Below are 27,505 nucleotides of genomic sequence, written 5' to 3'. Positions count from 1 at the left end.
TCTCCAGATGTGTTGTTGTTCATAAAAGCCCATATAGATATTAGCAAATGAAGGAGAAAATTTAGCTCCCATAGCCACCCCTGAGTATTGTCTGTACCATGTGTCTCGATGTTTAAAATAGTTATTGTCCAAAGTTAATCTAGTTAGTTCAATCAGCATCTTAGTATGGTCATACAATGTAGCATCCCTTTTTGACAGAAAATATGTAAGGGCTTCCATGCTCTTGTCCAGTGGAATGCTGGTATATAATGCATTCACATCAAGTGTCACAAAAGTGAGGTCCTCCGTCCAGGCAAAATCTTCTAGCTTGTTAAGTAAATCTTTGGTGTCCTCAATAAAATCTGGTAATTGACGCACAATCGGTTGTAGAAAGATATCAATATGTTCTGATATGCGTTCTGTGGGTCCCCGTATTCCTGAAATAATTGGTCTACCTGGCGGTGTTTCAAGACTTTTATGGATTTTAGGCAAGGTGTAAAGATACGCTGTTCTAGGTGTAGAGTTGAACATGTATTTAAATTCAATGTCCGACAAAAGTCCTGCATTAAGCCAATATCGTAACGTACTCTCTATTACTTTGTTCGTTTCCTGCATAGGATTATGGGCAATCTTGGTATAGGCATTATTGTCAGACAATTGTCTTTCAATTTCACCAAAGTAGTCCTCATTGTCCATAAGGACAATGTTATCGCCTTTGTCGGCCTCTTTGATCGTTATATTAGTATGTTTGGTCAAATTAAAAAGAGCAGTTCTTTCATCCCTTGTCAAATTATTTTTAAACCTGCCAGGAGCACGCTGCAATTTGTCCTCTAATTTGTATAGGTCAGTAGTGACTGCTTTATAAAAGCAGTCGATCATATTATCAGGAGCTAGCATGGGAATGAACGTAGATTTGGTTTTCAAACCACTCTCTGCTTGTAAATTAGTAACTATATTTAGATCATCAAGAATTGCTTCCATGCTGGGTGCTGTATCAAGACTCTCATCAACAGACAGAAGCTTATGTATGTTGTTAATATCCTGGATGGTTTGTCCACTGGCAGCAGATGTATATATAGGTACCGGACACAATTTGTTCTGATTGTCAAAGAATTTTTTTAATTTAAGCTTGCGAATAAATTTGAAGAGATCTATATGAATTTGAGTGAAATCTGGTCTAGACATGGGACAAAAGCTTAATCCCTTTTTTAACACATTGATCTCAATATTATTCAGAGGTAATTTGGACAAGTTAATGATAGACATCATCCTCCATATTGGTCACAGAACTATTTACACAAGGTGGTATGGTACAAGTAGAAAGCCTAGTATCAACACTCAATTCCTCTGTGTGTGCGATACTGATCTTGTGACTCTTTTGCTGTCTTCTGAGTCTGTTCTTATACCCCCCTCGCCTGGTTAATTTCTTCCCACTTGTTTTGTGTTGTTGAACCCCAATCTGGTTCCCTTTCTGTACCTCTCCAACTCTGATAAAAAAGACGAGGTACCTGTAGTATTGGTGTCATTTTGTAGTGATGTGGATGCTGTTTCACTCCTCACATCACTAGTGTCACTGGCAATGCTCGAGAGATCGCTTGCTGTTGTGTGGGTATCCGATCTCTTGGCATCTAAATCTTTAATACCAGCTCTGGGCTTGAACTCGTCAAATTTCTGAGCAAATGTGAAGATACGACCATTTTTATAGTCGTTATCATCCCTCTTTAATTTACACATTTTTTTGTCACCTATATATGTTTGGTGCGCATTCAATACTTCTTTGAGTATTTTGAATTTTTTTTCTGTTGCTTCAACCAAATTTAATTTCTTAATTTCATCGTCAACCTGTTCGATTTCCACTAGTAATTTTGCCCTCTTTCTTTCCGCATGGCGGATGAGTAGATCCATCATGCCAAAAGATGATGAGGATATTAGATTTTCCCACTCTTGAAGGAGATCCGGATCTAGGTCCTCGAAGGTTGGGAATATAATCACTCTCAAACCTCTCGGGACCTGTCAAACCTCAATGTATTTTTTGAGAGTAGTGAGATCCCACAACCTGGAGAGTTCCGATTTACGCAATCTTTCCAATTTGATGAACAATTGTTTCAATCCTTGAGGTCTCGCCTCTACTGTAGAGGTTTTAGTGGACTGGATGCCTTGTCCTCAAAAAAAATATCATTGAACATTCTGTCCCTTTCATCATCAAATCCTGCCATAATGTAGAATAATTAACTGCACTATTACTTCCGATTAAAGTGTTAATCGGATCACGCCCACAGAGGAATTGAGTGCTGGTAACCACTAAATAAAGAAATTATAAGAGAGGGTAGTAGTGTTCCCAAATGGGATAGAACCTGCACATCAATATAGGAATAAGTACACAGGGAAAAGTCAATGGCGTGAAACAATAAAATAGAAAATTGTTGTATATATAGCGGGGTGCTTGGCTAGCTGAAAGCACCCACCACCCAAGAGTGCTTATTGGGCAGATATAGAAACAGACAACCTAAACTACACAAGGTGAGGGGTAGGACAGCTAAAGGTACTAGGTCAGTGACTTGGTGATTGAGGTGGGGGGAGACACAAATTGTCTCTTGTTGCCCTCACACACCCTGAGGAATGTCATGCTTCATCATCGGGTGGTTGCTCCTCGTCGGGCCGGCGGTGCAATGCCCTACGGGTCCCCCGAAGGGTCTCTTTGACGGAGATCTTTTTAGAGAACTGCCTATGGGTGCATGTGGGTGTGTGGATAGAAGTCCTCTGTGAGAGGTGAGGGTAGTGTGTGCAGTGTATGTTAAAATTGCCTAAGGGTTTCCAAAAAAGGTTGTTTTTTTAAAATAAAGAGGTACCCTTGGCAGAATAAAAAACCCGTAGTTTAAGAGTTACCAGTAGAGATGCAATGTGTCCGGGTAACTATGCTGTGGTCGACTAGTTTCACGCCTATATTGGTCTGGAGGATCCTTGGCGTTTCATCAGGACCGGGAGTGACCTAGTACCTTTAGCTGTCCTACCCCTCACCTGTGTAGTGTTGGTTGTCTCTTTACAATACTCACTACGGAACAGTGCCCCCCTTTTTGATTACCTCATTGTCTTTGCGGAGCACAGGCACTGGACCATTAACAGGCTCCTGGTCCCCCCCTCTCTATTTTGATTTAACACATATAGAAACAACCTGCCAATTAGAAATGAAAAACAAAAGCGAATACAGCACCTCCACAAATCATGTAAGAAGGTCCAGCTGAATGACCAGTAATGGGGACCTTTCGTCGTTCAAAGCCAAATAAGCATTTTCCTACATCAAAAAGTCATATATGACAGTCCAAGATCCAACAAAAATGTGATGAGAGGTCCACGCGATGTCAGTCGAAGATGTTCTTTTTATTTCTTAAAGAAATCAATATCCAAGACAGAGCAAAGCCAACACGTGTTTCATCAGTACTTGTCCGTACTACAGACTTTCTCAAGGCTGTAAACATAAACATATTTAACATCAATAAAATCCATAGACAAATAAAGTATATTCTTATTACATCCAGCCATAAAGGCACGTGTTGTAAAACAACAGACTGATATAGTCCCACTAATATCAAGAGACCCGAAATAAAATGTTAAAACACCAACACGTGTAAAAGGGAAACTCCCCAAAAGAGTGTGAGGAAACAGAAGAAAATTCGTGAAGCACCAAACACATTCAGGGAAAGCCACATACCCCGAAACTCAAATAACACATCAAATATTATTGAAAAAAGGAGTGTGAAAACACACCAATGAAAAAGTACCTATTGTGCAAATACTAATCTCCATATGTGGAGAGGTGAAGATCCCCTATGTCAGGGCTATAAGCCCTATAAATCTAGTGACAAGTGAATACTAAACACAGAAAACAGAGCAACACCATAGCTACAAATGAAGCAAGGTAACGCACCTATCATTTGAAAGTATAAATGATGGAGTCCAATGATAAGTTTAGAGGAATAAGTACATATGTAGTTGAAAATCCACACCATGTAAATGGTTAAAGTCAGATAAATCTAGTAAAAAAAAGAAATATAGACAAAACGATGTAGATAAATGTTGTCAACAGTCAACAACGTCTCCCGTGCTCAGCTTTGAAAGCATAGGGACCTTTCAAAAGACTAATATATAGTCCCACTATTAACCAAAAACTGGTGAAGCACCAAACCACTAATTAGTGTGGGACTGTATACTGTTCAAGAAATTGTAAAGAGCAGATGTCACCCCCCATACACTGCCCCAAACCCTATCCACAAAATGAGGAAAAGTGTAGAGGACCAAAATAAATGAACAAGTCTTTGCCCACCAATGAAGAAACTGTAAAGTATAGACAAAGCTTGAAAATATCCTAAACACATATCGCTATGCATAAGTCAGTCCAATGTTCAACATACGAAACAAAATGGTCTCAATGTACACTGTGCCCACTCACGAAAATGTCAAAGTTATAAAAACACCAAAAACACTGATGTACAAAGTGAATAGCATATGTATAACTAGAGATGCACCAGGCTGCCTAAAAAGTATCTGGAATCACTGCACCCTAATATCCAATAGAAGTATTAACAAATTCCCTGGAGCGTGGCAATAGAAATGGCCGATGAAGCCTGTCGAACACTTTTTCTGCGTCGACAGAGAGGAAAAGGGCCTTCCTCCGGGATCGGCAAATGACGTATTTGAGGTGAATTTGGAGTTTTGTATTGTCGCTACATTGACTCAATGGGATAAACCTGGTTTGGTCCGCCATATTGCTTATGCTTTGTTCTGTCTTAAGTTAGCACCCATGGCTCCATTTTCTTGCCAGCTGCCACTTTGAATAATGATCGAAACTTATTTCTGCTTTCATTGCTAAAAGCTGTGCCGATGGATTTGTATCTCCAAGGTTAGACCTCGCTGAAAGCATGAGAAAGTTGTTCATTAGCACATACCTTTCCTGCTAGATAAATATAGACAGGATGACGTTGACAGAGAGATAGTGTGTGCCTGGTTTCAGACTCTTAGCTCACCCCTGTGTGCCCCTTTGTTTAAGCCTATCTCAATGTGGAAAGTTACTGGGTGGGCGTGTTCCTGTTTCGTTATGAAATGTATCATTGTTACCTTTATGCTTGTGAAGACCAGTCCCTCGTGAGCTATCTTATAAGGCTGCTCAGACTGGGCTCCGCTGCAGCGCAATTCTAATAAATAACTTGGTTTGTATTCTCTACTGTCTGACAGACTCTTCCTTTGTGTGGGAGGCTGAGGTGGTTGTGAGGGACCCGGGTGGCACTTCCTTCAACAGCCGGGCCAACAGGGGGGCTAGGTCTGACAAAACTTCTTATAGAACAATGGGGAGAAGCAACCTGGGCCCGGAGCTTTGGAGAGTTTAAGGCGTACAATTGCTGAAATCACTTCATTGATTTGGATGGGGCGATCTAGCTGGGAGGCTGTCTCAGTTGGGATCTGTGCTAGTTGTACATCCCGCAAATAGGAGTCTATGTTACCGGAGGGAGAATCCTCTCCCGCGTAGAGCCTGCTATATAAAGCCTGGAAGGCCTCAGCAATCTTGGGGTCTGAGGGCACCTCCGTCCTGGAAGAGCGTGGATCGTTGCGATTGATCCAGATATCACCTTGCTGCGTAGTCTCTGAGCTAGCATACAACCTGAACGATCACCATTGACAAAGAATTTATGTTTGAGACACAGTAGGGCATATTCCGCCCGGTTGAGGTCCAGGCACTGCAAGATCAGGCGCTGCCTCTCCAGCTTCCTCCACACCCGGGGGCACCTGTGCGCTTGTGTATTGACTCAAGCTCAGATACCGAAGTCTCTATCTGTTGACACTTCTCCATACACAACTTATTCTCTCCCACCAAAATGACTATTAATTTGCCTCGTAGGACTAGTTTTAGTACCTCCCAGACTGAGGCGAGGCAGATCTCTGCCCGATCACTTATGTTGAGATAGTTGTGAATGGCCGTGCGAATTGACTCCACCGTCTGCTCGGACTGCAGCATGGCATCCCGCAGGTGCCAACGAGACTGGCAGAGGGTACCGAGATTCAGTGTCAGCGTGATTGGGGCATGATCAGACAAGGAGAGGGGTTCAATGATAGCTTCTCCCACACAGGCTGTCAGGGCAGCCGTTGTGAGAAAGTGGTCAATGTGAGCATAGGATCTGTGAGCTGCAGAGTAGAAAGTATAGTCTCAGGTGGTGGGGTGAAGGAGTCTCCAGGTATCATTGCGAGCTGTCTGCCAGCCATTGCAGCCCCGAGGGCGAAAATGCCCCCATCTGCATCGTTTGTTGGCTTGATCGATCTAGCTCGGAGTCCATTACTAAGTTAAAATCTACTCCTAATAATATGGCCTGATCCGGGGAGGATAGAACTAGCTCTAGTCTGTTTATGAGGAAGTGTTCCTGATTTTTATTAGGGGTGTATAAAGTCGCTACCGTGAAATGTGTGGACCCCCATTGGATCCTAAGTCCTAGAGCTCTTCCCTTTATTTCCATTAATGTGGAGGTGACTTTCCCATGGAACTTCTGGGCAAGCAGAATGGCCACCCCATTCCGTTTATTCGGCCCAGATGACCAGAACTGATGAGGGAACAATCGTGAGCACATGCGTTGGGTGTCCTTAGCCAGTAGGTGCGTCTCCTAAAGCATGCAGGTGTCACAGCCCGATCGCTCCAGGAGAGACAGTATCACTTGGTGCTTTACTGGGCTATTGAGGCCTCGGACATTGAGGCTTAGAATATGCAAAGACTGTGTCATATGGCTGTGGGGTACAAAGCGCCGGCAAAACCGCTTAAATTGCAGTGCTCTAATGAGATGAGGGAGGTGGTGGCAATCGTTGGGTGAGGAGAATGGTGTGGAGGAGAAGGTAACGAGAGAAGACAGAAAGATACCCTTGAACTAAATATAGGTGACATAGATAATAATATCTTATAACAAAGTTTGTCTGTTCTGCTTGGTTGGGGTGGTCAGTGACCATACATGATGTATCTCTGCAGAAGGGGAGTGCCTCCTGGTATTGTGGACTCCAATGGGCAGGGCGGAGGAGGGATATGCCTGCAATCTCCTGGTCCCCCCGCTTCCGCCATAGTTACCACAAGGCCATCCTCCATGAACAGCTTTAGCCAGTCCGCCGAGGTCTCAAAACTCCTCCGAGAGGGCAGATTCTGCTGATAGCACTTGCAGGACCGCCTGTCAATCTTTACAGATGGTGCCCGGGTCCGGTTTTGTTCTGATCCGGGTGTTCTTGACCTGCCGCCATATCTGTTGTTTCAATGTGTACTGCTGGGGGAAGAGGGCCACTTCTGAATGCCATCCAGTGTGTCAATTTGAAGCAGGGCGCAGGCCTTCTTGAAGGATCTGATCTGGTGGAGAGTTCCTTCAAGGTGGAAGATAATGTGAAAAGGTTGGCCCCATGAGTAAGGGATGGTGACTTTTCGTAGATGTTCTGTGACTGGGCGGAAGTCTCTGCGTTTCTGTAAGGTGATCTGTGAGAGATCCTGGTATAGCACTGACAAGTGGCCTTAGAACTGGATCGGATGGGCTTCTCGTGCTTTCTTGAGGATGTCTTTTTTTTTTTTAAATTATGCTTGCATACCAGGATGTCCACGGGGGGCCGTTTCCAGCCCTAGAGGGTCCTATCCGATATACCCGGTCCAACTGCACAGCGGTCTTATCTGTTTGCCCCAGGATATGGCAAAAAAGGTCTGTGACATATTCTCGGAGGTTAGACCCCTCCGCTTTCGATGGCACCCCCTAATGCGGATATTGTTCTGTCTTGATCGATTCAAAAAGTCCTCGCTGTGTGACTGGAGGTCCAGATGTTGTTCCTTGAGTCTCAGGACCACCTGCTGCAGCCACTCCAGTTCCTCTTCCCCGCTTGTTTCTTTGTCCTTCAGAGCGGTCAACCTATCGCCCACCTCCTCGATGTCTTGCCAAACTTCCCGGAGATCCACCACCAACTCTGCTATTTTGGGGGGGGGGAGGAGTTTTATATACACAAACTTGACCCAAAGGTATCAGGTATCAGAGCGCTTTACATGAACATCAGGTGCATTACACAAGGACACATTTATTTTTTTTAGGCACGGGGAGATTAAGTGATTTCATGGTCTGTAGGTCTCCACGCAGGGAGGTGAATAGTGACTCCAGAAAGGCCTTGGTTACTGGACCCTCCCCATCATCGGGGTCCGTTCTAGAATCGCAGCCCAATGCTGCTTGTCTGTCCTCGGGAGCAGTGCTCCTCTGCTTGCCAAACATCTCTTTTAGGGAGCGGTCCTACTTAGCTCTGTTTACTGCCATGTTGCTGAGTCATATGAAGGCTCCGCTGGAGGAGCCGTTCCCACACCCGGGCTGGTCCCCAGGAACCCTTTCGCTTCAACTTCCCCCTTTGAGTGGAGGGGCCGGAGTGCGTGGTGGAAAGGATCTTCCAGATCAGGTAGAGATGGTGTCTTCTTTGTAGATCTGCAACAGGGCCACAGGCGATGGGTGGGCTTCGCCAGGCTAGTGTCCACCCTTCATGGGCCTTCAGAGCGGGTCAGGGCCCCCTCAGCCCTGGCGTGAGAAGTTCCGCCAGACCTTAGGAGCTCCTTAAGCGCTTTGGGGCCCGCTTGCTCAGGGAGTCAAGTAGATCCTGGAAGGGGGGGTGCACTATCTGGTCATCCACGTCTTGTATTCCCTCGGGCCTCGCAGTGCCTCTAGCGAGCTTCCTATGGCTGGGCAACGAGGCAATAGCGGCTCGCTCACAGCCAGACTGCCTCCCCACTTCATGTGTGCAGTGTTAGGATGGGTGCCTGCAGCGAGTGACCGGGCCCAGTGAGCAACCGCACGATTAGTCTCTAAGGAGGGGTCCAGGAGTGACCATCCTTACACCGGTACTAAGTTTCTTAGTGGCTCCGCCTCTTGATTGGGGTCCCTATTGTCTTCAACATATCAGGGCCCGTTTTTGTTGCATGGAAGTATCACCATTGCAGGAAGCCAAGGCGGGGCCTCAACAGCATGGGACCTCCATCAGTTCCGAATGTCCGCCGCGAGCGGGGCAGGCCGCATGGGCCATGTGCCACCCCCGGTGTAGAAGACCAAGCAGTGTGGGGGGGGGGTACTCTTCATGTCCCAAGTGCTGCTGTGGCCGCCAGTGTCCTCACCCGCAGGTTGTTGGCTTTCTGATGTCCGGCGGGGGCCGCGGAAGCCGGGCGTGCCCTGTCACCAAGCAGCAGGCCACACCCGAGTCTGGAGGCCTCTCACTCTGCTTGGCTGACAGGTCACGGTGCTGCGTCATGCTTGGTCATGTTTGCCATCTCCCCGCAGGCGCCCCATTCCCCACAGGCAGTGGCACCATTTTGTGGTCGTAGGCGAGGTACCGGCGGGCTAATTCAGGTGTTTGTGTTCGCGGTGGCTCTGAGAGATCGGGAAAGATGTCCTAGCAGCCCGCCATATTGGCCACGCCCCGAATACCCTCATTTAAACCTGTTTCCCTATTGCACATGTGTACACAGTACTGGTGTTCCATACATGCATGGAGTGATAGATCATGCATCTGGTGGTACTGTTAAAATGTGTCAGATAGCTTAGAAATAAGGCATCAAATTCCATTATCAGGAGGACACCGGTGGTCACTGAAACCCACACCCGGCCACAGGCAAGTGTTTTTGCCTACAGTTGAAAATTATATGGAGACATTTTAGATAGGACAGAAATATCAGGTTTCTGAAAAATCACAGGAAAATGATGGAATCCCATAATTTAAAAAGATCTCCACCATAAAAGCATTGACCTGGTTGCTACATTAAAGCAAATCAACAGAAGTAGATTATTATACTGGTGTTGGAGTAAGAAAACATTCATCCAGTGCCCAATGTAGTAAGCTATAATAGTAAAAAAGGTGGGGCTGAGGTATTGATGTATGGTACATGTAGGGTAAAATTCGAAACAAAAATTACGACTTTTAAAATATTATTCACAAGTTTTGAGCCCAGTAGTAATTTCCACATAGGCAAGGTAACAAAACAAGCTCACTGATCCTGCTGACACAATAACAGATTACAGCCACTTGGAATTTGTGTTTATATTGAACCCATTTCCAGCATAGAAGCCCATGATCAATCCAGACAAGAATTTTGGAAATGACCAAGCATTTACCTAATAACATCAGTACACAAATACAAGAATACTGGTTTGAATGAAGTCAGACGTACTTGGTGTTGGGGGCCAGTCCTCGTGGTGCCATTGAACATAAACAAGGGATTGCCATAATACTGACATTCAGGAAATGCCCCTTCATACTCTGCCACTGTTCAGCATTGTCTGCATCAAAACGGTAAATAATATCAACTGCATGCAACAATGTAAGTAACAAATAATTATCAAGACTAGGTTACATTTAATGTTACTTTAAAAAAACTTACCACGTTTGTGAATTTGTTCATTCTTTTTGTTTCTGGGGACAGAAACATTTTCATGTTAGAGACATCTGCACTTAATGTTAATTGTATCTTTTAATATCTTTATTGGCTATCCGCAGAGAGAAACAAGAACCAACCACCACTGAAGTGTGTATCAAAATGGAATACAATACAGAATAACATAGTTGCCAAAATCTTCTGAGTTTGATAAAGTACTTCCCCATCCCTCTCCCCAAAACTAACTGTCCCATCCATCCAACTCCCACCCTAACAAGTTCCTTCTCAATGCAAATGTTAGCATGGGGCTATCTATGTGACAAATTTATAAATATTGACTGTTTCCGGCAATTCAATCTTCATTAAAGGATATCGCAGTGTTGGACTCACCACAACAGGGTTCAGGTAATTTCCAATAGCGGAGAAACCAGTGAAATGTTGCGCTCCCATCACCACCCAAAGATGCCGTGCTGGGCCACCCTACTTTCATCCGGCCCCCGGGAAGGTTTTAAGTGTGGACAAGAGTAAACCTGCAGGTATGTCAACTGGTAATAATACCAATACGAATCAGACTTCTACTATTGATTGATTTCTTGCACGCTACATTAGGATTATAAGCAAGGAGGTTGAGCTGGCCGAACGGAGGAACTTCTTGGATGGTGACACCGCTGTTACAGGGTCGAATTGGTAAGGCGGGCACTCGGGCTATGGGCATACTCTTGGTCCTCTTCATTCTTGAACTTCTCGGACCACTTGACGGTCCATTCTGCCGATCTCTGGCAGGATACCTTCGGTCTTTCATCAGACCTTTGTTTCGTAGTTTCACTGACCCTTGCGTTGGTCACCTCCTTTTGCAACCCCTGGCGGGTTGGCTTATGTGTGTTGACCACCTGGCTGGTCACTGGTTGGTGTGATTATTCACTCTGACCCGTGCGTCGGTCACCTCCTTTCGCAACCCCTGGCAGGTTGGCTTTGTGGTGCGACCATTTGGCTGGTCGGCTTCACGAGGTGCGTCACGTCGCGTGACTACCTGTGTTCACGAGGTGCGTCACGTCGTGTGACTACCTGTGTTTGCTGCCTTGTCAGGCGCTGGTGCTTGCTCATCTTCGTACCGTCGTGGTACATCTTCAGTGTAGCGTTGCTCCTTGCACTGTGTGATCTCTGGTTGTGGTGGCTTCTTGGCGCCACTGGGTGTGTCCTCTGCATCCTTACCCTTCAGTGTCGTTGGATACTTGCTGCGCACATCTTCTTCAGTGTAGTTCCTCTCTTGTAGGCGCTGCTGTGTACCTTCCGCATCCGGGGTACATCTGCGCTGAGTCCCTTAGCTCTCTCGAGGGTTCACTCCACTTGATGCGGCGACAGCGCAATCCTCGCTGGGGTGGATGTGGCTTGACCCTTTTTCTTCCTCCTTGTCTTGCTGTGGGATGGCGCTGCATCCCTCTGGCACACTGTCGTCTGCCTCCATGGCTTCCCCTTGGTTTCAGACTTTGAGCCTGTTGTACACATTTCTTCCAGTGCAGTTGCTGGAAACGGCCACTAGATGGCAGTGTTACTTTACACCGGGAGCAGGACACCGCCAAACAGCAGGTAAGTCTCTTTACATTTATTTCCTTTGTTTGTTGATCGCCGGGCTGTGCAGGGGGGGCACACTCCACCTTGGCCTTGCGTGGGGAGGGAGGTCGGGCTGTGGGAGGGCTCCGCTTTGCACCGTGAGCCACGTTGCCTCAATATACCCTTTAAAACCCCTTCTGGCCCCCCCCCCGCAGGCCTTTACGCTTCCAGTGCCGGTTGAATCTTCCCGCCTCGGGGCACCTCGTGCTTCACTGCGCTCCCCTGCACTCGCGCCTCACTGCGCCGCTGGCCATCATTAGTTTACACGATCGCCCTCCCTGCCCGCGGCAGCTTCCTGCAGTCTTCGCGCGGCAGGGAGGGGGTGCCGACATGTTCGTCCCTACGCGGGGTAGGCACCCGCTGGTTCCCGTAGTTTATACGGCCCGGGCCGCGCGCTGTCTCCTCATCGCTTTCCCCCGCCCCCGCAGCCTCACTCGGCTTGCATTCTGCGCGGGGAGCGGGCGGAGGAGACGGGATCTCGGTGTGGTGCTGCGGCTGCGGGTGGGCTCCGCTCTTCATTTCCGCTTCCTCCGCCCCGGGGAGTTTCCCTCTCGTCTCCACCCCACCGCCTCACTCTTCACCCGTCAGGGGCTTCCTTCGTGCCGGAGGGTACACACCAGGTTCTTCAGCGCGGGGTGGGCTCCCGCTGCTCAGGGGTCACTCAGTGCTTGCCGTTGCGGTCTGTGGCGGATGAAGGCACGGGGTGGGCTCCCGCTGGCTTCCTCGCGCGGCTCCTCACCTTCGGCCGGCGGGTCTCTTCTTTCCACGCGGGTGGGCTCCGCGTGGTTCACGCCACTTGCCGGGTCGCGGCCGATGCGGGTGGGCTCCGATCGGTCCGCTCTTTACCACCGGGCACGGCGGCAGGCTCGACGGGGTCGGGGTGGGCACCCGACCTCCTCGCCTTCACTCTGGGTGGCTTACACGCCCGCAGGTCTTCGCGGCGGTGCGGGGTGGGCTCCCGGTCACCGCTCACGCCCGAGCTCTTCCCACGCCCTGCGGCGATCAGGCGCCGTTCTGGCCTGCTGGGGGGGCCGTCACGCAGGCAGGTCTCTCCCCCCCCTTCATTTTAGCTGGGCTGCTGCACGCCAGGGCACAGCCCCCTCGTCGCCAGTGTAATGTTGGGCACTAGGCCCTCATGCTGGGTGGAAGGACTGGCACCAGACACATAGATAGGGGTAGTGGGAATCGCCACAAGCACGTGCGCTCGGCCCCTTTATTGACCTCGTCACCTGACACAGTGACGTCGGTGGTGGGTGGGTGTACAGTGTATGACACAGGGTTCGAACACTAGAACGTGTCCATGCACGGACACTGCAGGTGTTAGGAATGGGGGGGGGAGGGGTAGGTGAGGCATTTGTCACAAGCGTGCATTTTAATTCCGTCCTTGCAACATTCCATGCTTCTCCAGGAGACCGCACATCAGTTGGCAGGAAGGAGAGAAAAAGAGGAGGCGCGCAACAGCCACAATTTCGCAGGCACAACTTGGACATTTTACACATGATTTGTTTATTGCCACGTCACAGAATGCATCTAGATTCCATAAGGCACGGCAGAGAGCAGTAGCGTGTAGGTACCTTAATACTGCCCCAGGTTTAGCAGCTGCTTGTTTTGCATATCGGCAGGTTCTACATGGGATATTTACTTTTCATTTTCGTTGCAGTCGGTACCTAATTGCAAAGCAATTTCAGGTGTTGGGGCGGGGGTGACTTTGGCTTCTCAGCTAACGATATGGATGTTTATTTACTGCCTGCGCGTGGTTTTTCGAGTGCCTGCCCATATAATGCTCATCACTTTATATCAAAATATTACCACAAGGGAAGCACACTCGTATGTATGAATGATATCTGAGGGCATGTTGTTGTTGTGCCTTTCTGATTCGAGATGAATGAAAATGAAAACGCTGTTCTATTTGGAAACACGGCCTTTGGGCTAGTTTTGTGATCAATTATGGAGGTTGGAATGCAACCTGAAGAAACGCTTCTTCATGTGCCCAAGCTGCATTTAAAGGGCATTTAGATGATCCCGTTCCAGTTACCTTGCAGTTGCTGACCGCTCGTCTCCCTGCAAGATGTCGTGTGTGACTGGGTGGCACTGCTGCTCCTGGCTTCTGCGGCTGAGTAGTGAGGGCAGGGAGAGGGGGTGTCGTGAGTCCGGGGACAGTGCGTTCTCAACTATAAAAGTGAAAGCACGGTATGGGGCGCTGTTAAAAAGTAAGAAATCAGTGTTTCTAATGTTGTTTGAGGAGAGCTGTGCATAAGAATACAAAAGCGGCCAGAATTTTACATATTAAGCGCTACTATTAAAGTGAAAAGCATGGCATGGTGTGCTGTCAAAAATGAAAATGAAAACCAAGAACAAAAGAAAAGCGCGGCAGCCATTATTCCAACTGAGGTGTTCTGCACTAGTTAAATAACAAAACAAGCATTTGCAATGCAATAGGTCTCGCATTTGCAAGAGTTAGAGCTCTTGGCGTTGAAAATGACAATATTTGTTTACCTTTTGCTTTCTTCCATGCAATGGAGTGATGATGTTTGCATAGCTCTATTCCTATGACCTTGTGGCGCTGGAGAACCAGAAAATGGGAAACGCAGGCAAGCATAAACAGACACAGAAAGAAGCAAAGAAATACAAACAGAAACACGCACAGAGAACACACATGCTCGCAGAGTAACAGATCCACATAAGTGGCCACGCAAATGCCGGCCCCCGGGGGAAGTAGGGTCAACAGACCAGTCTTCCCCCGGGGTGTTTGCACATTGAAAGGAAGGACTAGGTGTAGCGGGGTCAGGGGGTTGGGCTAGGGGTGGGGTTTAGGCCAAAGGGTTAAAGGGGACAGGAGAGGTGGTTTCAGCCTCTTCCTGCATCCCAGCGCCATTGGGGAAGGGTTGTTAGGAATTTTGGAGAGTAGGTAGAGAGGAACAGGGCAGTTTGTAGTGGTTAGCAGGCCCAATCAGTCGATTAGTGTGGGGTAGGCTAGCGGGTATAGCTGTGTGGAGTCCGCTTTGCAGGACCTGTGTTTAGGCAGCCCCTAACCCGTTTTGCCATCACTCACCGGTTTTGCGGCCTGCTATGGAGGTGCCCGATGCGGAGGCGGTCCGGGCCGCTCTGCAGGTGCTGGGACGGGCGGGCAGCGCAGACCTCCTGAGACCTGGCGTCCTCGACCAGGCATGGGTGGGAATGGCCCGCACCCATAGGTCTGCGTCGGCAGGGGTCGCTGCAGCAGTGGTGTCGTGTATGGATGAGCCACCACTGCCCAAAAAAGGTATGCCGGGTAGTGGCGGGGCCTGGTCAAACCGGAGCCGGGGAAGCGCAGGGGCCGGCGCAGGAGCCTGCCTGTGCGTGTTATTGAGAACGCGTCCACACAGCCTGTGACTCTGGGAGGGGCGGGGGGAGGAATTCCTGGCACGTCCTTGCATTGAATTGGCAGCACAGCCTGGGTGTCCCCCGGGGCAGGGGAGGGGCCAGGCCCTGCGGGAGCAGGCCCGGCCAGCCGCTGGGCCTGTTTTGAATTATGAGGCGGCTTCGGAGGGTGAGGAGGGGGATGAGTGGAGGGAACCTGTGGCTGATGACTTTGCCCTGCAATTATCCGGCAGTGAAGGTCAGGACGGGGATGAGGGGCGCTCGGACGATGCTCCCATCGACCTTACCTGGGGGGGAGGAGTCACGATGACAAGGGGAGGGGGAAGCGCCCCCATTGCTATTCCCCAGCCTGGGTTCAAACGGGGTATGGGGGGAGCAGTGTGTGCCAAGTCTAGGGAGCTGGACAGGGCAGGCCAGCTTTCATCGCCGGTATTGCCTAGGTGGAGTGGCATGTCCCTTGAGGAAAAGATAAGGGATCAGCGTAGGTTGATCCAGGAGACTGAACAGAAGTGGCAGGACCTCTGGGCCACCAGGGAGGGGGAATTGGGGGTGCCGGTGAGGTAGAAGGACCCCCTACACCCACTTCAGAGGAGGAGGAGGCCTGGGTGGAGCTGGGAGCTGGGGCCAAGGGTCAGGTAGGCAAGTGGGTGTGGGTGGAGGAGAGGAAGCACCCCATGACAGTGTTAGGGACAGCCGAGACAGCGCAGAGACCCGATGGTGCTGGGGCCTCCCCCCCAGGTTGGAGCAGCCTGGGTGGGGGCACAAACCAGCGGTAGAAGCTGGTAGACAGACATGTGGGTGGGTCGGTGGGGCGCAATACAGCTCCAAGACGCCGGCGAGAAGCAGTAGGGGGGTCAGCGGCGGCCTGCCCTCCACCGAGGGATCGGGCAACAACAGCAGCAGCGGCGGAGGATAGTGGTGTGCCTGGAGTGAAAGAGAAAGGCGTGAAGAGAGCGGTACGTGAGGTGTTGTGGGCGCCTGCTGAGGTGGAAGCAGATTTGCAACTGGATTATGATGAAGAGAGCGATGAGTTAGAAGAGATGGAAGTGCGTGAGGAGGAAGAATGGACGCGGGTCACCTCAGACCCATCAGGGACGGCAACAGGAAAAGCTGGTGTCTTACAGGTGCCACCAGCCAGTAACAGCAGGAGCAAGACGGCGAGCCAGAAGAAGGTTGGCGCCAAAGGCAAGGACTGGGAGACACACGCTAGCTTGTCAGGTGAGGGTGATTGGTGGGCCGCTTGGGACCTTGGCCCAAAGGTGGGTGGACGAAAGCCTGCCGGTTGGTGGATGTGGGGGAGGGGTCAGTGAGGGACACGGGAGCACCAGCCAGCGCAGCAGTAGCGCCTCCGGTGGGAGTCAAGGTGCCTGGGGTGAAGCAGTTAGTGGTGGCAAGCGTCCAGATGGACAAGACTGATGGGCAGGAGGGGAAGGAGGACAAGGGCGATGACAAACATCATAAGAAGCTTCCGTACATGGGTTTGGCTATGCCGTTGAGGTCTCATTTGTCGGAAAAGACTAGGACCAGGATTTGGAAGCATGAATATGTGGACGTATTTAAACTGCTACATAGAGAGTTTCAGGCCAAGGAGGGTTCCAAGGGGAAGAGTGGGAACTAACAAGGAGGCCACGGGTGCCAGTCAACATGGAAAATTGGACCTCCGCTTTTCTTATTTATGCCAGCATATATTGCGAGAAGCATCTAGATAGGGCGATAGCGTTACTGAAATACATGGATATCATCTGGAAAGCACGGATTAATTTTTGTGGTTTTGCATGGCTCAGTTATGACGAGGAGTTCAGAGCTAGGATTAGTGTCAATTCTGACAAGCCGTGGGGGGAGGTGGACCAGGAGTTGTGGATGCAGTGGATGTCGTCCACGCAGTTGTCCGCATCCACACAAACGGCCTGTGGCCTGCCGGTGATGTATCGGTCTTTTTCGATGCGTCCCGCCCAGGCAGGGGCGGGAGGACACATTGGTCACCCAGGGAGTGCGGGTCCATCACCGAAGCCAAGTGGAAGTACCACGGGAGCTTGTTGGAATTTCAACAAAGACTTCTGCACCAGGTACCCCTGCAAATTCAAGCACGAATGCTCGAAATGTGGGGGACGCCACCCACTCACACAGTGTTTTACGTTGACCACACCATCCAAGCAGTGGCAGGCAATGAAGGTCAGAGGACAGTCTGGGCCAAAGGGCTCCTACCCCAGTTAGGGTTGGGGCCATGGGTCCGTGGCTCTCAGTGTACCCAGATAGAGAGGCTGCGTTGCGGCTTCAATGGGGTTTTACGGAAGGTTTTTGGGTGGGTTACCAAGGCCCCCGGGAATGGAGGTGGGTGGAGAATTTGAGGTCAGCCAAGGAGTTGCCAGAAGTAGTTGCAGGTAAGTTGAGGAAAGAGGTGGAGGAAGTGAGGACAGCGGGCCCATATGAATGTTGGCCCATGGAAGAACTGATTATATCGCCCCTGGGGGTGGTCCCTAAGAAGGAGCCAGGAGAATTTAGATTGATTCACCATCTCTATTGGCCGGAAGGAAGGTCCGCTAACGACTTCATTTCCGTGGAGGATTCAAGGGTGCTGTATGCTTCTGTGGACGATACGGTCTGCCTAGTGCAGTTGTGCGGGAGTGGTGGCAGAGATGGCCAAATGTGATGTGAAATCAGCCTTTCGCCTCCTTCCCATACACCCCGCGGATTTCTGGTTACTGGGGATGCAGTTTGAAGGGGTCATTTTTGTCGGAATTTCATAACAGGTCTGTGCTGTTCCATGTCGACAACATGACAGTTGTGGAACTGGTGAATAAGCAGAAGGCGAGGGACTTGCAGGGTTTTGCGATTGTTGCAAAGTTTTATGCTGCAATGCCTGCATCTGAATGTAATCTTCAGCGCAAAACATGTTCCAGGTAGGTGCAAGCAATGACACTGCGGATGCAATGTCTCGTTCGCAGTGGCAGTGTTTCTGACGTTTGGCCCTGGGAGCGGATGCTTGCAAGACAGAGCTGCCGGACGGCATCTGGGCCTGGGGGGGGGGGGAGTGAGAGGGGTGGGCCTGGTCGAAAACTCCATAGCAGACTCTACGAGGTACAGCTACAGGCTGGGATTTCTTTCTATATGGGTTTTGATTCTGCTAAGGATGAGTTACTGAGTAAGATGTTGAGAGGTTGGGGACGGGAGTGGAGGGAGGGCACGGAGGGGGGCTTCTAGGGAGGCGATTACCTTGGATTTGTTACAGAGTTTGTTGACTGAGATGCCCAACTGTTGCTATGATGATTACGAGGTCTCAGTGTTTCGTTTGTGCATGGTGTGGATGTTTTTTGGGGCTTTTCGGGTCTCGGAGTTGGTGGGTACGAGAGGGAAGGCTGGGAAACTGTATGATGAGGTGCGAATGGATGGGGCGCGTCTGGGCATTTGGCTGGGACGTTCTAAAACTGACCTGGCTGGGAGAGGAAAGTTGGTATGGTTGAGTAAAAGTGGCTGTTTGGGGGCGTGTCTGGTGCAAGAATGGCACGTTTTCCTACGATGGGCATCGGGTGAGATTTTTTGTCATGGTTCACAGGAGCGCTTGACGGCTTTTCAGTTGTTGGCAGTGCTGCGGATGGCTTTGAAGCGCTTGGGTAGGGATCCTGCTAGGTTCGGTACTCATTCCTTCCGCATTGGCGCGGCGGCGTGCCTGGGGAGGTCTTGGGACAGGACACGTCAGATCGGGCGGTGACGGTCAAGGTGCTGCGAACGCTATGTGCTCAAATGAGTAAGGGTTGGCATTGGGAGGTGCTGGTTTCTGGGGCTCAAGGGGGAGTCACTGTGTTTTTAGTGCACTAACACTTGTTTCCTTATCAAAGGTTGCGTGGAGGGCTCAGGGACCAAAACGGTCACCTGGATCGTTGGGCATTCCTTTGAACATTGGGCAGCGAAGTATGCAGATCGGCAGGTTCACAGCCGTAACCTGGGTCTCAGAAGCAGCCATCATGAGGTGCATTGGCGGGGAAAAGGAGGGATGCGCTGGGGAGCATTGCTGCCCTGGCTGACGAAAATGATCTCTCAAAGAGGCTGTCCGGATACGTTGGTGTTGCACCTGGGCGAGAATGTCTTAACCAGGCTGTCAGGTCTGGCTCTTTTACATTTGATGCAAAGGAATTTGGAGGTCATGAAGAGCAATCTCGCAGGCACGTGCACTGTTTGGACTGAATTTGTGCCGCAGAAAGTTTGGAGAGGGGCTCTGAAGCCAGCCGCTGTTGAGAAGGCCCGTAGGAAGCTTAACAGGGCTATGAGAGTTTTTTGCAGTACAAGGGGCATTAAGGTGATTGCGCATGTAGGGTTGCGGCTGGAAGAGCCATTGCTGTTTCGTGATGATGGAGTGCACCTTTCACAGATGGGCAACGCTTATTATATGATGGAGATGAGGGATGTCATTAGAAAGTTGTGGAACAAATCCATTTGGTGTCGCAGGGACTGAGGGGCGAAAGGTGCACTACAGAAAGGGGGCAGGTAACCGCCCTACGGGGGTTCCCGGGTTGGCATTATTTTGGAGGGGTGGGTAGTCAATGACAGGCATACTCCCCCCTCGGGGGAGGGGGATATAGGTGCATGATGGGGGTGCGGGATGCATTAGTGTGATGGCTGGTGATGATGGAGAGGAGGTTGAAAGCTAAGTGAGGAAGTAAATGGAATGAGGGAGGAGGTTGCAGGGTGAAACGGGTAGAGAGTAACAGGAGTGCGGGAATGGATGGTGGATGAAAGGTTTGAGGTGTGGAATTGTTTATAAGTGTTATAAGTTTAATTATGTTTTTGGTTAAAGTATTGTGTTGTCAATCTTGTCCTAATAAATGGCCTTTTACGCTAACATACAACATGGAGTGTATTTATTGCGCGAAGGAAGTTACATGGCTCGAGAAAGCCACTGAGATTTCTGCCGTGTTAAAGGTGTTTGCAGCTCATTTTCTCCATACTTAGAACTAAAAGAAGCAATGAGAGGTTCCCACAATTTTTCCCCACTAAGTATGCCCCATCTTTCATTCATTCCACTACCCCCAAGATACTGAGTTCGAGATAGATTCCAGACTAAGGCCCTTTTAGGCTCCAACAGTTCATTGCAACAGAGAAGCTTCAGTTACTCAAATCACCAGGATAGCTCAGGCTGATAACGTGCTTACTGCACATTTATGTCTATCACACGGAAGTCACACATTTGTGCCTCAGTTTAACCGATTCACCCTGCGGATGTCGATACCATTAATAACTAGTGAGCTGATAACGGTGCAAGGGGCTAGTAAATAAGCCCCAGATGTGTAGTACTGAATACTTCAGTGTAAAATGTAGCTAAATGAAATACCGGTTTTTACCATTATTGCTCTTTCTGACACATGGGCGGTGGAATGTAATCTGCTGGACTCAGTTCTCCCCTGTCGTATTAAACACCACGCAGTTCCATCTATCGCACCAGCAGAGAAAAACAAACCATAACATCCCCTGTGCCCTGCCAGCCCCCTTGCGCTGAGAGACATTTACTTTGTAACTGATGGCGTGGGCTCGGCGAGGCCGGGTTTAAGCCTGTTTAACGCGCGTGCCAAAAAGTGGATAACAGCAAACAACAGAAGCTTCAGTTAGTCAAGTCACCAGGATAGCTCAGGCTGATAACGTGCTTATTACACATTTATGTCTGTCACACGGAAGTCACACGTTTGTGTCTCACTTTAACTGATTCACCCTGCGGATGTCGATACCATTAATAACTAGAGAGCTGAAAACGGCACAAGGGGCTAGTAAATAAGCCCCAGATGTGTAGTACTGGATACCTCAGTGTCAAATGTAGCTAAATGAAATACAGGTTTTTACCATTATTGCTCTTTCTGGCACATGGGCGCTGGAATGTAATCGTAAGTCGTATTAAACACCACGCATTTCCCTACATCGCATCAGCGCTTGCCATCTGTTTTCACTCAGCCGCTTGTTTATATTTGCATCGTGAAAGCGCCATGCAAAAATAAACACGGGGCTGAGTGAAAACAGATGGCCCCTATAAAAATAAGCAATTGCTTTGCGACAGCAGCAAAGCAGACAACCCTGTCCGTTTCGGCCGGACGAAAAGGCGAAAGGGCATTAATAAAAAAACCTAATTTCCAAAAATAGCATAAACGGTGACGCCAGCCAATGAAAATGAGGGGCGGGGCTTCAAGTCCCCTTCTCAAATCTACTCTCTTACAATATCTCTTGCCCAGCGCGCCAACGCCAGGCGAGACCTAAAATAAGCGTTATGGGAGAGCATGTCCGTCTTGCCTGCAAACAGCAGGCAGGAGAAAGGCGTTTAAGAAAAATAGTGTTCCCAGGCTGGAGTTAAAGCATACCATGTAACAACACATGTAACAGGGGGAGTCTTCATGGGAGGTTACAAGAAGCGAAAAGGCAGTACTAAGGAGGAGCTACTAAGCCTATTGACCAATGGAAAGCCACCATTTATACTAGGACAGTGATAGGAACCGATTAAAAAGATGCGTGGAAACTGGGCGGAGCTTCATGCTCATATCCTAAATACACATGTCTCAAAGCGCTGCCTAGGCAAGACCTAAAAATGGGGATAAAACCGCAATTTGAGACAAAATGTAGCATCCTGCTCGGATCCGCGGAAGTCACCTATATAGCCCCGTTCTTTGAGCCTTCCTCCTGTAGCTTGTCTGTATATTTAAATATTTGCCAGCGCCCACAGGCACAAGAGGATAAACCCCAGCTTCGGAGCAAAGTTTATCACTTATATCCAAGCATCGGTATTTCAACTCCTACATATTAAACTTTATTCTCTCCCTGAGACGGGATCCTCCAAGAAACTATTTATAGGGAACTGTGTTGAAGTTTTGGTAAACCTAATTTTGTCGGAACCGTGCTTGTTAATCAGCTCAAACATGACAAACAAAGATGCATTAAGGTTTTGCCATTAGGTTTCTTTTACTAGCCACCCACTCTTCAGTTTATGTCACTTCCTGGTCTTGCTGCCCGTGACTATGTAAATATGAACAGTAACCCAGTACCGCTGTTTAACAGAGTTTCATCTCTACAGGGACTGTCCGATTTAGTCTGACAGTCATTTCCATCCCGAAAAGTTAACTCTGACTCACAGTTAACAGCGAGAATTGGGAGTGTCTATTCATTTACTGCTCCAGCCCAAATGAAATATATTTATCTGCTGGAAAGTTGCTGGGATAGCTTGGAAAGTGTGTGGCAAAGATTGCTTATCCTTTATTAGAACATTGGAATGTTGAGCGCTCCTTTGAAGACAATGGAGTGCTCCGGGCTTCTAATGGCTTGTAGAAGCCCAGAGAGTAACATTCCAATGTTTTTTTAATTTCACAGCTATTGCTGTGAACAGAGGCCTCTCGGAGCCCGAGGGGATTTAAACCCCCTCGGGCTCCGAGAAGCCTTCGTTTTTACAAATTAGAACAATCTGCCCTCTAGGGGTGGAATGTTCTAATAGCCTTAGAGCCTTCCATAGTGGGCTCTACTGGCCTGCAACAGCCCACTCCCTTGTTAAAGGCCCTCGCATTCGGCTCGGGCTTTTAACCTTGAAGTGGGCCTTTAATGGCCAGTAGAGCCAGTTAGGGCAGGCTTTAAGGCTATATTATTACATAGGGCATCGTTGTGCTGTAGGAGACTTGTGGCCAGATGTACGACGTGATTTTGCATGCGCAAACAGGTTTGCAAACCCGTTTGCACATGCAAAATCACTGTTGGCAATGTACAATTCCTGAATAGCAAGTCACAATTGATTTGATGACTCGCTATTTAGGAATTACAGGTCGCAATTAGGAAGGGACGTTCCCTTCCTAAGTGCGTCCGAAAAGCTATGTGTGAATGTTTTGTGATCGCAATTGCAGTTTCAAAACACTCGCAAATTACCACCCTCTTCAAGAGGGAGGTGATGCAGTCGCAATTTGGAAGGGGTGACCAGGAGACCCCTTCCACTTTGTGACTGCCTGCCCTTAAAAAATAAAATGAAAACATTTCATTCTTTTTTTTAAAAATACATCCCGTTTTTCTTTAAGGAAAATGGGCTGCATTGTTAAAAAAAAAGATGCTTTATTAAAAAGCAGTGCCAGACATGGTGGTCTGCTGAGCCCAGCAGGCCACCATCCCAGGGAGGGCTGGCATTTCCAATGAGCTTGCAAATTGCGAGGGGCTCATTAATATTAATGAGCCTCATAATTTGCTACCCCATTGGGAATCGCAAAACAGTGTAATAACACTGTTGTACATTTCATTTAGAGCCTCGCAATTTGCTACTCGCAATGAGTCGCAAATTGCGAGGTGCTAAATAAAAGGGTCGTACATCTGACCCCATGGTCTGTTAACGATCTTGTCTTAGATGGTTACAACTGCTTGTCTGACCCAGCCTTTAGATAAAATTCCGGTCGAACAAAGGATGGTCCTACAATTTGGTTCAAGCTTGCTCATAATTTTTTTATTTTTTAGCTTTACTGCTGAAATCAATAAGACACAGGCTTTCTTTATTGATTGTGACACAGATTTAAAATGTTTTCTTGCTAACTTCTACAACGATGATTTTACTTATTCCAGTGTCAATTTTAGAGAGCTGTATATTTTGTTGATTCATTGTTAGTTACATCATGGTTTCCTCTTATGTTCACTAACTGGGTTATTTGTGGTTATTTTAATGAACAGATAGGCATGGATGATAATTTGAGAAGCTATTTACCATGCTGTCGAGCTACGAAGGCACCAATGACCTGTGGTAGCAAGAGAGGGACTGAATTAGGAGAAATGTATTGCAGCATGGTTTGATCAATATACAGGAGAGATTAGATCCCTTTATCCCAACTTTCCTTGGCAGAGGTGTTCCTCAATAATTGATTATATTTCTTTTCAGAAGTCTCCTGAACTGTTTATTGGCTTGCAATATCCTTGACATGCATTATGGGGATCATAACCCTGTGGCAGTGGTCGTATTATGTCCTTTGGCAAAGAAGCCTAGCAGTTCTAATGGTCTCAAAGCTCTCAATACTAAAAGCCACAACTGGCGTCTTACATGGAAATTGTCAAATCCAAGCTCATATTTTAGCATTTTAATTAAATCCACTCTTAGTTATTTTTATATCTGCCTCTCAGATTCGACAGGGAGATGCACTTTTGTGGCCTCTGGAGTTGTAGGCTGCCGCTAAATATTTTTTATTAAAGCCTATCAATGCCCGGAAGCAGCACTCTCCTAGATGGTTCAATAGAGTCTGCATCGCAGCAAAGACGCGATTGAGGGATACTCTAGTAGCAAAACCAAGGGATAAAAACCTAATAGCAGCTAAATGCACCGAGAACCTAGGTCTAGTTGTAAAGAGATAAAGACTATGAGTTGCCAACAGTTTATTCTTCCTTCTAGAGATATCAAAGTCTTTTGGGATACTGTGAACTGCACAAGAAAATTGCAACAATTCCTTGACCATTATCAGTCCTCACATTCCGGTGGAGTTATGAGTGATGTATTTTTCCAATATTTATTCCCTCTCGACCAACTGTAAACCTGGAATGCACTGTAATGGTTCTAAGCATCTCTTTTTGAAGCTTGAGATAGAGCTTCAGGAGGTTGTTACTGTTCTACACCAATGTCTGTCTGACAAGGCCACAGGACTAGATAGAATTCCAACTGATTTGCTTAAAAGCAACTTCAGCTGACGTTCTCCCTTGTTGACTAGCATTTTTAATAAATTACGTGTTACTAATAAGCCAAACTTCTGGTCTACCTCAATCATTGTACCTATTTTTAAAAAGGTAATCATGCTAATTTGCTATCAGTCGATTTCCTTAGTAGACCTCTACTGTTAAAGTTTTGGGTAGAGCCATATTTAACAGACAAAAGTCATGGGCCAGTGATCAGGCTATTCTGAGCACCTGCCAGGAGGGGTTTAGAAACTGCCTGGGCATCACAGAGCATTTCCTGAATTCACACTTCATTTTTAGCATATACACCATTGCTAGGCATTGCCTGTTATACCTGGTCTTCATGGACATTTCTAGAACATTTGTTTGTGTAAATAGATCAAAATTATAGCCACTGTTAATGAAATTGGGCCTAGATTTTCAATTGATCAATTTTCTTTTCAGCTATTGTCAGGGTTGCTCCTTTCGGGGGAATAAATGCACTGACCTACATAAACTTGAGCCCGATAATTCTTTATTTTATACTTAAATACATACATAAGTAAATTACTTTGTCAGAACCTGGCTGTTCCCATCTGTTAGAAGTGGGGGTCTCTAGTTGGCAGAGGTAGGTTCCTTTGTCCAAATAGGGTCCCTTGCTTCTAGTCAGGGTAAGGGGGATACACTCCTAAAATAACCCCTGCTCACCCCCTTGGTAGCTTGGCACAAGCAGACAGGCTTATCTCAGAGGCAGTGTGTAAAGCAGTTGTGAACACATACAGTTATACAGTGAAAACACTACAAATGGACACCACACCAGCATAGAAAAATAGTAAATCTTTATCTAAACCAACAAGACCAAATACGTTAAAAATCCAACATACAATACTCTGGAAAAATAGTACTTGTGTAAAATAACATTTAAATTGCAGGAAAATCAATAAAACACAGTTCTTACGACTCATAGCTCCTCCTGGGGCTACTACAATACTACTAAATACGACAGAGTCTGACAATTCCAGCCAATCACGTCGATATGGGCCAGCTAAAGCGTCGACAGACTCAGCCACAGTACCTTTCTTGTTGCGACCAACACATCGGTGCGTGTCAGTCGGGGCAAACATCACGGTTACGTTGTGAAACGGAGCATTACGGCGACAATGTCCTCATGATTCGGTGCAGGCAGCGGCTCATTGACGTAGTCCATGAGACCAGGGCTTGCGTTGAAGTGTGAGACGGTGCTCGCGTTCGGGTCGGGCAGCAACAGAGTCGGTGACGTCATTGCAGCATGTAGCGAAGCGTTGCGGAGTGCGGTGCCCACAGGACGCAGTGCAAGCAACGGCTCGTTGACGGAGTTGGTGAGACCAGGGTTTCGTTGCGAAGCGAGGCGTTGCTCTTCGGCGGTGCTTTCAGGACACAGAACCCTGCGACGGACTCGATGACAGAGTCGGTTACCCTTTTCTTCTGCGGAGACGATCAGAGACGGTGCTCAGAGACACGGTGAGGTCTTTGCTGTTCCTGAGACCTCTAGAACAGGGGTCAAGCTCAGTTCAAGCCCTTGGAGATCTTTTCTTCAAGTAGTGGGACAAAGCAAGCAGCAACGTCCTTTTCTCCTTTCCTTGGCAGCAAGTAGCCCCTGCAGGCCAACCCCAGGCAGCAAACAGCACAGGGGCAGTAATTCCTCCTCAGCTTCTCCGGTTCTTCTCCTTGGCAAAGGTTCCTCTTGATTTCCCAGAAGTGATGTAAAAGTCTAGGGTCTGGGTCTTAGGCTGCCCCTTCTGGATTGCACACCTTTCTTTTAGGGTAACACTGCCTTGATCAATTATGGACACTGACTTGCTCCTCCCTAGCACTGCTCAATACTGCAGAAGGCTTCACAATGCTATAAGTTAACCTAACCCCTTGTCTCGCTGGAGAAACTGCGTGCTTATTCAAAAATACCTCTGCAGTAATTCTCTCTGCATTTGCTATTGACACACCCCTCTCAAGGGGCGGCAGGCCATATGACTAAAAACTTTGGCCTAGTTGCAGCCTTTGACCAGCTTCATTTGAAATTCAAGAGTGCTTTCCAATACCACATGCTCGAACTGGTGCTTGTTCACGCTGGTACAGATGTGGCCCACCCATGCACAACAACTCCTCTTCGCCACCTCTTTACAGCCAGGCTTATACTAACAGCACAACAGGATGCTGCAGTCACACCCAGCTGCTCCTCCTTCTCTGAACACTCTCTCCCAATCAGCGTGGCCTCATAGGTGCATCACACCTTAACCCTCACCAGCCCCAGTTAAGGAAGGACCAACAGCTCCCCCTAGCACAGGGGAAACAACAGCTCCCCTTCCTTAACCCCTGCCCCAAAATGCAGAAAGAAATATACCAGATTACATCCTATGCTGCAAATAATGACAGAATATCTTAAATCTGATACTATCCCCCTTGGCCTGCAGGTTAAGAATATTCCTGGAGTCTTCACTGAAGATAAGAAATACAAACATGGTTTTAGCCATTTAGGGATCACCTGCTCGA

The 27,505-nt window shown here is 48.2% G+C and overlaps 1 protein-coding gene across 2 annotated transcripts in view; it reads right to left on the bottom strand.

The window, feature by feature from the left end:
* The window catches only part of CERKL (CERK like autophagy regulator), a 261,424-nt gene that overhangs the window by 62,187 nt on the left and 171,732 nt on the right, over nt 1-27,505 (bottom strand). Inside the window, exons 9-10 of one of the 2 annotated variants that reach the window (XM_085645188.1) lie at nt 10,385-10,416; nt 10,175-10,283 (exon numbers count right to left, since the gene is read on the bottom strand). The exons of the other annotated variant lie outside the window; for it this stretch is intronic. Of the exons in view, the coding sequence (XP_085501314.1) occupies nt 10,175-10,283; nt 10,385-10,416 (141 nt within the window). The remainder of the gene's footprint in view (nt 1-10,174; nt 10,284-10,384; nt 10,417-27,505) is intronic. 2 annotated transcript variants of the gene reach the window in all.

Source organism: Triturus cristatus, chromosome 3_1 (genome assembly GCF_964204655.1).
Source record: "Triturus cristatus chromosome 3_1, aTriCri1.1, whole genome shotgun sequence".
NCBI classification, from domain to species: domain Eukaryota; kingdom Metazoa; phylum Chordata; class Amphibia; order Caudata; family Salamandridae; genus Triturus; species Triturus cristatus.
Note: the sequence above shows the minus strand (reverse complement) of the source record. Positions and strands in the feature narration are given on the sequence as shown.